The following is a 12,395-nucleotide window of genomic DNA, read 5'->3' on the forward strand; positions in this document are numbered from 1 at the left end:
GAGGCAAGGATCGCCATCGCCCAGCAAGTGCTACACACACTGGCAGGGACTACTCCCCATACTCTGAATACAGCGGGCAATCGGAAGCACCGCCTCTTCCCTCTACGGCTACGTCTCAGTGATGCTCCTGAAGTGTATACATGGTGACAGGGTTTGCGTACAGTGCTTTGAGAGTTCAAGAGAGGGGCTGAAGTGGCAATCACACACCAGAGTGCAAGGGCAGTATGCCATCGACAGCCAGCTTTATGCCGGGGGGCTTTGTCTCATCAAGCTGATTCTTTCAGTCATTCATTAGCCCATCTGGATGGCTGGCACTGTGCTGGACAGGGGAAGAAACGCTCCCACAGAAGCGGCCCAGGAGTGGACGGCTATGAAAGAGCCTAAGGGGTAGCCAGAAGTGAAACTTAAGAGATAAAGGAGTTCAATGGTAGCATCATACTCCAGGCCAGGGAGATGAGGAGCTGGGAACCCCAGGCTGTAGAGCTCACCTGGCTCTTTCTAATCTCCTGGTGCCCCACATGGCCACTTTGGGAATTACACTTTGTAAGGGCCCAATTGGGGTTAGGGCCTCCAGCAACAGGCCAGCTCCTCCCAATGAATCTTTTCAACCACTCATTATATCTGAAGATCCAAAACTCTTTTTTTTTTTTTTTTTTTTTTTTTTTTTTTTTTTTTTGGTTTTTCGAGACAGGGTTTCTCTGTGTAGCTTTGCGCCTTTCCTGGAACTCACTTGGTAGTCCAGGCTGGCCTCGAACTCACAGAGATCCGCCTGGCTCTGCCTCCCGAGTGCTGGGATTAAAGGCGTGCGCCACCACCGCCCGGCCCAATACTCTTACTACTGGTTAAGAAAAAGATTGTAGACACCACCTGGTTACTCATTACACGTTTATTGTACATTTTCACAATCTGGATGCGCCACAGAATTGGGGGCATGGGGTAGGGGAAGAAGGAAGGCAGGGGACACTGGGATAATATTGGGGGTCTAGAACACAAGCACCCCCACCCCCAGCATCTCTCCTACCCTTTCACACCACAGTTTAGATCTCCTTGGTTCCCCTCCACACAGAAAACCTGGTGTGTGTGGGGGGGAGAGTTTGGGGACACTCCCCCCCAGTGGCAGGTTAAGGGGCTGTACCCTCAGACCCCTAAAACTGTGCCATTTAAAAAGGTTAGATCCTTCTATCATTTCACGCAAGAAGGGAATAAATAGCTTTCAGTCTCTCTCTTTCTCTCTCTCTCTCCCCCTCTCTTTCTGGGCTCAACAGCCCTGGAGAAAGGCAAGGATCCCCATCATCCAGCAAGTCCCATACACATATTGGCAGTGACTAGTACCCCCGCCCTGAATACAGGGGGGCAGTCTGAGGAGCTGGGCAGTGATGGGGGGCAACACCCCCCCCAGATTGGGGAGGAAAGTTTTCAGTCCAACCTCTAGCAAGGATGAGGCCAGAGGTTTCAGGCAGGAATTGGGAGGATTCTATCTTGTTCTACTCTCCCCAAGGCAGTGATGACACACACACACTGGAGCCACCCTCCTCAGAGTCAGATTGTGGTCAGCCCCCGCTTCTCCTGGTGGGAGGAGGAGGCAGATCAGGCAGATGGGAGGGAGGGAGACCCCTGGGAATGTCAGTTGAGTGCCCCACATGAAAACTGGGGAGCAGGAATGTAGGGAGAGACCCCGAGTGGCAGAATTATTGGTCCATCATAACACACTGAACTCCGAGACACTTACACACCAGCTGGGGGAGGGGGAGGAGGGTACAAGAGGTTTGGAAAACGGGGAAGGGGGAAACTAGACTAGAGGGGCTGGGAGGGGGCAATCCTGGGGCCCAGAGCAGCCTGGTTCCCCAAAAGCCCAGGCTCCCCACCACCTGCAGGTAATGTCGTGCAAATGAAATGGGATAAGAGGACCAATGGAGACTAACTCTTCAGAAAAGAAAGGAAAACACACTAGAGTGAAGAGATGGAACAAAAAGGAGGGAAACGGAACACGCGTTGGTATGCAAATGATATGCTAATTAATGTTGGAAGCTCCCAGAAAACCTTGGGATTCTTAGGACCAAGTGGGACCAGTCTCAGAGCCTTCCAAGGGATACAAAGATGCAACCTAGGGAAGCCTGGACAGGTGGGAGTGTTTGTTGGTTTGTTTCTGTGGAGTTTGCTTTTTGTTTTGGGAGGGTCAGGAATTGTCCAGGGAAGCTAGGGGATGGATCAGTTAAATCCAAGGGAAGGAGGAAAGGGGCTATTGCATAGCAGATGCAAAGGGGGGGACTTGGGGCTATCAGGGAAAGAGGAAAAGGGCAGAGGATGAGAGAGAGAGGTGAGAGGAACCTCAGGAAGGGGTGTTAAGGACAACCGGAAAAAATCTTCTAGTAATAAAACTACAAACAGACCAAATATATATAATATTATATATGTATAAAGAACAGCTGGCTATTTACAGGGGGCACACACACGGACACACACACACGGATCCAAGGGAGGGGGGCTGAAAGATATGGCTGAGAGGTGGAGGAACGGCTGGGGGTGGGAGAGAGGCCCTTCTTAGGCAGGGCAGACTCCTCAGGGATTTAAGTGCTGAAGTAAACTGTGGAGAGAGGGTGAGAGGAGGGCCGAGGGAGGGGTAGAAAGAGAAAGAAAGCAGCATGTCAGGCCCGGCCCTGTTCCAGCCCCCCCACTCCCCAGCTGGCCGACAGCCCTTCTCAGCCTCAGTTTCTTCATCTAGAGAACAAGGGACTTGACAAGTGGGTATTATGACCCGTAAACTCCGTGATAGGACAAAGGGGCACAAAACCTTTCATCCACTGGGCATATGGCTACAAACCCTGAGATAGTGGAGTAGTTGGTTTCCTGGTCACGTCCAAGCCCCTCGACCCTTACTGTCGCCCAGTTCTAGGACCCCCAGACTGGGCTCTTAGGCCCAAAGGGTTTTTAGTGGGGCGCCAGGGACCCACCCAGTAGTCCTGTATTCAAAATCTTAACAGAAATTACCCGGAACCAGGCAAAGTCAGGGCATACAACAGCCAAGTGTCTTGGCTCTCCATGAAATCAGAACTGCCAATAGCAGCAAAATGTGTTTTCGTTGAAGAGTAAAAACTAGGTTAATGACCTTCAAAACCCAGCATCCACAGGGAAAACCTCTACCTCTCCAGGGAAAGGGCCCTGGCCACTCCTGCCCCACTCACCGATGATGATGATGAGGATGATGGCGCAAATCACTCCCAAGATTATCATCATCTAGGAGCGAGAGGGAGGGTCAATGAGACCAGTGGTGACCCCCACCCACTCACCAGCCCTCCTACCTGTCCCCATCTCCTTCCCCTTACCTTGAGGTTTTTCCACCAGTATTTACGCTTGAGCTTGGCTGCACTTGTTTCAAACTGGGAGGCCCCTGCCTGGAGGGCGTCTGCACGATCATCCAGCTCTGAGAGCTTCTGGTCCCGCTCCAGGACCTTGTCCACATTCACCCTCATGATGTCCACCACCTGGGGGAGGGGTCCACGAGGCAGGGGGTGTGCCAAGGCACGCCTCAAGGAGGGCACTTCTTGAACATGGGCCCACTGTGCCACACATGGAACATGCACCCCGATGTTTCCAGGCTAACATGCCAAGGACATACACAGAACATGCCTAGCACACCTGGGGACATGCAAGGAGCACACATCAGGGGCATGCTGCAGCCATACACCTCAGATGCCACAGCACCACCCTCTGTCTACAGGCACTGGCACCCCATAGCCCTTCCAAGTGCATGCTGACAGGGAACCAGAGATGGGGCTCGGGGGGTCTCCGACCCCAAACCCACAAGCGTAAAAGATGGGCTCCCACACCTCTCATCTTGCACCTTTGACACACACACACACACTCACCTCATCCACCTGGGCCTGGGTCTGCTGCAGTCTCCTGTTACTGGTAAGATTAGGAGGGGGAGCAGGGGGGCCACCCTCGCCGGCCGGGGCGGCAGGCGGGACGGTGGCAGCGGTAGCCGACCTAAGGAGGGGAAACGGATTAGGATTCCGGGCCTGAAGCCTCGGGCCCTGCGGCCGGGGCTCCACCCATCCACCTGTCCATCCGTAGTCCCCCCAGTCCTCCCCTGCGCGAGGAAAGCCACCCGATGGGGAACCCGGTCACTCCACGCCCCGCTGCGCTTGAGCTGCGTGACCTTGAGAGACCCTCCTCATGCCTCAATTTCCCCGCCTGTTAAATGAAAGCGACCTCGGAGACGCTGCCCGGGGTCGACCCGACATGACTGACAGCCATGGTGGCCGGGGCGGGGCGGGCGGGCGGACGCCGGGTCCTCTCTCCCTCCCGGGGCCATCGCCCGCGCCAGACCGCCCGGGGCCGGTTCCGGGCGTCCAAGCGCAGTCACCGGGCAGCAGCCACCGGGTCGGCGGCACGGGAGGCGCGGGCGGGACCCCCGGTGTCTCCCGGCCCACTCCTCGGGGTGGCGGCCCGCGCGGGGCAGAACGTCGCGGGTGGCGAGTGGCGGGCGGGCGGGCGGGCGGGCGGCCGACTTACATGGCGGGGGCAGCGGGCAGAGGACTTGGCAGAGGCAGTGATGGCGGCGGCGGCTCGTGCTGGCTCCGACTGGCGCTGGCTGCCCGGGACTGGAAGATGGCGGCCGCACGTCACCCGCATCCGGGCACTGCGGCGGGGGCGGGGCGCGGCAGGCGACACGTCGCTGGCGGACCGCGGGGGCGGGGCGCTGCAGGCCCCGGGGTCGTCCGGTGGGGTCCGTCTGTCGGTCCTGGGCAGTGGGCCCGGCTCGCACGCCCACCGCGGGCCCCGGGGCATCTGCCACCCGCCCCCCTCCCCCCGAGACCCACACCTCCCCCCTAGACCCCATCCTCCCGCATCCCTGAAGCGGATGCACAGGTCCTGACCTCATACAGCCTAAGGTCTCCCCCTGCAACCTGGTCCCAAGCCCTGGTGACCCGCCCTCGGCGCCTGGCAAGGGTTGAGGGTGGTGGGAAATGAGAAGCGACCAAGGCAGGTGCCAGGGCAGTGCTGATAACTGGAACCCTGACGCTGGATGGAGGGGAGTTGCGAGAACGGACCTCACCCATCACCCTGCAACTGACTGTCTCGAGGGAGGTCTGGGGCCTCTGATTTCCTAGCAGGGTTTGAGCAAAAGGAATAACAGAAGCCCCCGACACACACACACACACCAAGAGCTGTGAAAGCCGTCCCTCCTCACAGATGAAGTTCGGACAGGTGTGCTTGGCAGTCAAAGCTAGGCCCCACAAAGATTAAACAAGCCAAAGACTCCAGGAAGGGCAAAGGCTGCCTGGTGGTGCGGTGTCACATGGTAACGGCAGGCTGGTCCCCGACGGGGGTCAACTGCCCAGCCTCAGCTTTGACTCTAGTAGGGCCTGAGTGGCACATGTGGTGCTTTATGTTGTAGGTGCTGCTTTACATGCAGATTCGCCTCGCAGACATGACCTTGACAACCAACTGCCACTCCCTGGGCCCATGTAGACACTCAATAAATATTTATTAAATGGCTTGATCTAGATAAGACAATAGGAGATTATCTTAGACCTGGTCCATCCCTGACTGCTCCATTTTAAGTACACTAAACAGACACAGCAGCTGTACACACTCCCATCCTGCATCTAGAGATAGGACCAGGGAGCCAGCTGTCTATTTAGCAAGCCTCCAGGGCGAAGGAGGCGTTTTAGGGGAGGACTGCTGGCTCTGAGGTGGGAGTACTCATTACAGCCCTAAGAGAGCCTTAATCTCAGAGACAGGCAGGGTCTGGCTTCCTTCCTCCCACTCCAGGCTTCCCAGGGCCTCCAGGGCGTGAGAGGTCCTGTGCTGCAGCGCCCCACCCCCACCCAGCCGAAGCCCCAGGACCGGTTCTGTCGTGAGAGGTGTTATTTCCCAGCTGTCTGGGGGAGGTGAAGGAGCCGGAGAGTGCGTGCTGGGTGCAGGATTCACTCTTGGCTGCCTCCCTCTCCCAGGAGCAGCTAGGAGCCTGGTGTTTGTGAGGCTGAGCTCAGGAAAAGAACAGCTTTGGGGGTTCTCAGAGCAGCTGGGAAGCTCTTGTTTTCTGTCCCTGAAACCACACGACTTTCTAGTCAGAGGACAAAGATGCCAGATTCCATTATTTCAAGTTCAGTGCTTTGGTGTCTGGATAGGAAATGTCCTCTCAAGAGTGGGAAAAGGGTGACTGACTGTAAGCGGAGGCCCACACACAGCCCAACACTCGGCCGACTAAAGCAAAGATCTCAGACCCTGGTTTACCCATGTTGTCTAGCCAAACACAGAGGGCAGAGGGTATGGAAGAGGCAAGAGTCACAGACAAATTTGGGGAGGTTAGGCCTTGGCATATTGCTGGGAAAGTTGTTCTTCCCAGGGGACTCTGGGGACAGCGCAGCAGCAGAGTGAAAATGAAGGTACATGTGAAAAGACCCCAGTAGGACTCGTCTTAGAGAGAGGACTGTCCCAGTCACTGCACAGCCCAGGCCATGCCACTTCGCTGTGGTGTTAAGAAATTCTAAATTTAGATCAATGCTTGGGGGCGGGAGGAGGCTGCGGTGGATTGACCGGGTTCACCTGGAAATGTGTCGAGAATGCTTTCTGCAAACAGGTAGGACTGAGACTCAGAATAGACGAGCTGAAGAAAAGCACATACAGTATTTGGGAAACCGAGATGCTGTCCACATTTGCCTGCTTCCGGGGATGGTTGAATTGGTAGGCCCAGTTCCTGAAGCTCCTTGTAGACTTAGTGATTCCTGTTCATAATCCCTGCACTTGGAAGGTGAAGGCAGGAGAATCGGAGTTTAAGACCAGTCTGCCAAATGAGATACTGTCTCAAACAAGCCAAAGACTGGGGCCTGGAGAGATTCTCAGTGCCTAAGAATATTTACTGCTGTACCAGAAAACCCTGGTCCAGTTTCCAGCACCCACACGGCAGCTCACAGCCGTCTGTAACTCCAGTCCTAGGGGATCTCACCACCTCTGGAGCCTCTGGACTCCAAGGGTTCTGGACTCCACTGTGCACAGGTATACATGCAGGCAAAACCCCCATACACATAAAAATAGATAATTGTTCAAAAGAGTTAACAACAAAACCCTCAAAGATAAGAACAAAAATTTGAAAATATAAAAGAAAATCTGCTTCCTTTGTTTTTTCCTCTTCACAGGACTCCTGGTTTAGAAGTTGGGGTGGAAGGGGGCTGGATCATCCCGTGCTGACTCATGAACTCCTGCGATCCTCAGAGTCAAAGCCAGAGAAACAGTCATTAATTTTGGGGACCTTGTTTGTCCCCTCAACACAGCTCTCATCAACTTTCAGATGTTTCCAGCTTCTTGCTCTTATGCACTGTTGACAACGTTTGACATGTTGACATGTTATTGACACATCTGGACAGAGCTGAGCTCAGAGCAATGCTCTGATGGACTTTTTTGATTTGCTTTGGTTCCACCTGTTAACTTTCTTTTTTTCACATACAGGAAGGTTTGGTTTGATTTTGTGCTTGTGTTTGCAATGTTGGGAACTGAAATCGGGGTCTTACGCACTTTAAGCAAAAGCTCTACCATAGAATGTTGCCCACCCCCAGCCCCCAGCCCTAATGTTTTTTTTTTTTTTTTTTTTTTTTTTTTGCCAAGTCTTTTTGTAGTGAAGGGGAACATATGAACATAAAAGTCACACCTTGTGGCCGGGAAAGTGGTGCTTGCTGCTCTTCCAGACTTCTGTTGCCCAGTAATCATAGTAGGGAGATCACAACCACCTACAGCTCCAGCTCCAGGGGGCCTGAAGCCTCTTCTAGCATACAGCCACATAAATAAACAATAAAAATAATAGCTTGTTGGGTGGGGGGTGTTTTGTTTTCGAGACAGAGTTTCTCTATATAATAGCCTTGGCTGTCCTGGAACTCGCTTATGTGGATCAGGCTGACTTCAAACTCACAGAGATCTGCCTGCCTCTGCCTCCTGAGTGCTGGGATTAAAGGTGATCGCCACAACACCCTGGCTATCTTATTTGTTTTTAAAATTGCATTATTTATTGGGGAACCACATGTGGTCATCAAAGGACAACTTGTAGGCTTTTCTTTCCTTGCACCGTGTTTGGTGACTGAATCCAAGTCATCAAGCTTGGCAGCAGGTCGTGATGAGTCATGTCACTAGACCCCTTTCTTTGTTGAGACATGGTCTCACTGTATAGTTCAGGCTGGTCTACTGAATTCTGGGATTACAAGCCTGTGTCATAGCACCTAGTTGTTTTAAATGATATCTAATTCATCTGTGTAGTTTCCCTACCCAATACAAAGCCCCCATGTCAGGAGTAAGGCAAACAATGAATAAAAATGATCAGAACAGTAGTCTCAGTGGAGAGTATTCTAAGCGACACTCAAAATAAATATGAGGAGTGGTGGTGTCGACCTTTAACCCCAGCACTCAAGAGGGAAAGGCAGTCGATCTCAACTGAGTTCCAGGCCATCCAGGGCTACACAGTGTGACCCTGTCTTTAAGGAAAATAAAGTTGTCAGGACGCTGGTGGATCTCTGTGAATTTGAGGTCAGCCTGGTCTACAGAGGGAGTTCTAGGACAGCCAGAGCTACACAAAGAAATCCTGTCTCAAGAAAGAAAGAAAGAGAGAGAGAGAGCGAGAGAAAGAAAAAGAAAGAAAGAAAGAAAGAAAGAAAGAAAGAAAGAAAGAAAAAAAGAAAGAGAAAGAAAGAAAGAAAGAAAGAGAAAGAAAGAAAGAAAGAAAGAAAGAAAGAAAGAAAGAAAGAAAGAAAGAAAGAAAGAAAGAAAAAAGTTGTGGGGTTTTTGTTTGTTGGTTGGTTGGTTGGTTGGTTTTCAGTGACAGAAATAGAGTTTATTAAGAAAAAAAAAAACAGGCACCTCTGAGGATGGACATGAATTAGTGATCTGGACAGACATTCAAATGTCATTTTATTTATTTATTTATTTATTTATTTATTTATTTATTTATTTATTTTTGGTTTTTCAAGACAGGGTTTCTCTGTGTAGCTTTGGAGCCTGTCCTGGAACTTGCTCTGTAGCCCAGGCTGGCCTCGAACTCACAGAGATCCGCCTGCCTCTGCCTCCCGAGTGCTGGGATTAAAGGCGTGCGCCACCACCGCCCAGCTTATTTTATTTCTTATTACAATTTATTATTGCATTTGTGTATGGTGGGGTCAGAAGTCAGCATGCTGGAAATTGGTCTTCTCCTTCTACCATGGTGGCACCAGGGATTAAACACAGACTGTCAGGTTTGGCAGCAAACAGTTTACAAGCTGAACCACCTCACCAGTCCTGTGCTTTTATTTTTTAAAGTTACTTAGGACCTGGTGTGGTGGTGCAGGCCTTTTCTCCCAGCCCCGGAGAGGCAGAGATAGTTGGATCTCTGTGAGTTCCTCCCAGGAGAGTCAGAGATACACAGTGCGATCCTGTCTCAGAATAAAATAAAATAAAATAAAATAAAATAAAATAAAATAAAATAAAGTTATTTAGGGCTGGAATGTAGCTGAATGGCAAAGTACTTGACTAGAGTACTTGACTAGTATGCTCAAGAGCTTCAGCCTCCATTACCTCAACAATTTTTTTTTGCTGGGCATAGTGGCACATGCCTGTAATCCTAACACTCAAGAGTCTCAGAAAGAAAGATTGCCATGAGTTTGACGTCAGCCAGGCTACACTATAGACCTTGTCCCCAAAACAAATTAATATATAAAATTCTACTCAGTTTCAGAACTTCAGAAGAGCATATAGTTCAAGACAGCTTCTCTTCTTACATCCCAGATGCCCTATTCCCAATTGACCTCCTGGTGCCGTTGCCTCCTTTCAGACATGCTCTTTAGTCTCTTTGTCCTAATGCAAGCAATCTGTATATACTGTTCTGTTCTGCATTTTGCTTTTCCATTTAACATAATTTAGAGATTGTTCCATTATATGTATGGTAAAAACTCACATTTTTATGATTGTGTAGTATCCTGCTGTATGGCTATATCATGATTTAATCAATCCACTTAAGACAGTCATTTTAGGTCATTGTTAACGTTTTGCCAACCTAAGTAAAGCTACAAAGAATATGCTACACATTCCGATTTTACCTATATGCAAATATATAGGGTAAATTTCTAAATATGAAAATCTTAGGTCAAAGCCGGGCACAGTAGAGCACTCCAGTGACAGAGGCAGGCATAGCTCTCTGAGTTTGAGGCCAGCCCAGTCTATAGAGGGAGTTCTAGGACAACCGGGGCTACACAGTGAAACCCTATCTGGAAAAAAAGAAAGAAAGAAAGAAAGAAAAAGAAAGAAAGAAAGAAAGAAAGAAAGAAAGAAAGAAAGAAAGAAAGGAAGGAAGAAGGAAGGAAGGAAGGAAGGAAGGAAGGAAGGAAGAAAGAAAGAGAAAGAAAGAAAGAAAGAAAGAAAGAAAGAAAGAAAGAAAGAAAGAAAGAAAGAAAAAGAAAATCAAACCATAGCTGGAGCTGGGCCTAGCGGGAGACCTATAATCCAGGCACTCAGGAGGGTGAGGCAGGAGAGTCACAAGTGTAAGGCCTGTCTAGACTACAGAGTAAATTAAAGGTCAGCCTGAGAAACCCAAGGAGACCCAATATAGCAAACAGAACAAACAAATTGAAAGGCTGGTGATATAATTCATTAGCAGAGTGCCTGCCTAGCACCGAGGGGTCTAGATTCAACGCCGGTACTGAAAAACAAATCCTAAACCCAAAGGTGCTTATGATTTTGATGGATACTGCCAAGTTGCTATCCAGGGGTGTGCTACCAAGCTTTCTTCCCACCCAGCAAACAGGTAAGGCCTGTTTACCCCCCACTTCTCCTATATGCTGTGAAACCTTTTAGGCACTATTAATATGTTGGGGCTAGAGAGCTGGCTCAGTGGTTGAGTGTGCCTGCTGCTCTCAGAGACGACCCGGGCTTGGTTCCCAGTCCCTATGCAGCAGCTCACCACTTCTAACTCCAGCTCCAGAAGATTCAGTACCCTCTCCTGGCCTCCTCATGCATCTGCACACACGTCATACACACCCAGACACAGGCACACATAAATAAAAATAAACCTTAAAAATAAACATATTAACTAAACACAACTTTCATTTCTTGTATGGTGGATGATATGAGGCTTCTTTACACATCTGTTGTGGGATAGAATATTTGTTTAACTATATAAAGATGTTGCATCTGTTTATTATGTAGGGTGTGTTGCTTTTGTTTATGCTGCATTTGCTTAAGTATGTAAAGATGTGTTGCTGTTTTGCCTTGCCTGCCTAATGCACCTAATTGGCCTAATAAAAAGCAGAATGGCCAATACCTAGCCAAAGGAGGGGTAGGCGGGGCTGGTGGGCAGAGAGAAAAAGGGAGCCAGCCAGGGGCCCAGCCAGCCTGACAAGGAGGAAGCAGGAAAGCAGGATGGACAGTATGGAGAGGAAGTAAATGAGCCTCGGGGCAGCACACCGATTAATAGAAATGAACAGATTAAGTTAAAGGGGGAAAAGCTAGCTAGAAATAAGTCTAAGCTAAGGCTAAACAACCATAATTAATAGTAAGTCTCCATGTCATGATTTGGGGGCTGGTGGTCCAAGAAAGCTACACAAACATGTGCTACACATGTTTGATAGTTCTTTAACTCTACTTATCTGTGAAATGCCTATAGCTATTGTATGACTAAGTTGTTCATCCTTTTCTTTTTTTTGTTTTTTGTTTTTTTGTTTTTTTGAGACAGGGTTTCTCTGTGTAGCTTTGCGCCTTTTCTGGATCTCGCTCTGTAGACCAGGCTGACCTCGACCTCACAAAGATCCGCCTGCCTCTGCCTCCCGAGTGCTGGAATTAAAGGCATGCGCCACCACCGCCCGGCTGTTCATCCTTTTCTTACAGATCTATAGATTTTTGTGTCAACATTAACTTTTCTCTACAAAATGATTTACAAATATTTTCTCAACAGTATCATCTGGCTTTCAACTTTTGCCTATTTTTTACTATGCATAAGTTTTGTTGTTATGTTTGCTTGTTTTTATTAACAAAGTGTCACCCAAGTTGCTGAGGCTGGCTTCAAACTTGTAATCCTCCTGCCTCACTCTGCTGAGTTACCAGCATGCACCACCATCCCTAGTTTTAATGTTTTGAACTAAGGATTAAGCTCAGAATTAGAATTTAGTGCATCTTTTTTTTTTTCCAGAGCTGAGGACCAAACCCAGGCCCTTAGTGCTTGCTAGGCAAGCGCTCTACCACTGAGCTAAATCCCCAACCCCAATTTAGTGCATCTTAAGCATGCCTTCTACCACCAAGCTATACCCCATCCCAACATTCTTGTCCAGCTAAATGTGCCAGTATCCCTTTGTAGTTTCAATGTTTCTTATCATAAATATAAATTATATATTTATATATAAATATATAATTCATTCAAAATTTATTTTTAAAAACTCCCA

The 12,395-nt window shown here is 49.5% G+C and overlaps 1 protein-coding gene across 1 annotated transcript; it reads right to left on the bottom strand.

The window, feature by feature from the left end:
• Positions 1 to 868: 868 nt before the first annotated feature.
• Vamp2 (vesicle associated membrane protein 2) lies at positions 869 to 4,649 on the bottom strand. Its single transcript, XM_052758025.1, has 5 exons — positions 4,516 to 4,649; positions 3,867 to 3,987; positions 3,324 to 3,482; positions 3,183 to 3,234; positions 869 to 2,584 (listed from the first exon to the last, which is right to left on the bottom strand). Coding segments are annotated over exons 1-5 (351 nt in total). The 5' UTR covers positions 4,518 to 4,649; the 3' UTR covers positions 869 to 2,567.
• Between the last annotated feature and the right edge of the window lie 7,746 nt (positions 4,650 to 12,395).

The sequence above is a fragment of the Peromyscus californicus genome, unplaced genomic scaffold (genome assembly GCF_007827085.1).
Source record: "Peromyscus californicus insignis strain IS unplaced genomic scaffold, ASM782708v3 Scaffold_3__1_contigs__length_106647218, whole genome shotgun sequence".
Taxonomy (NCBI): Eukaryota; Metazoa; Chordata; class Mammalia; order Rodentia; family Cricetidae; genus Peromyscus; species Peromyscus californicus.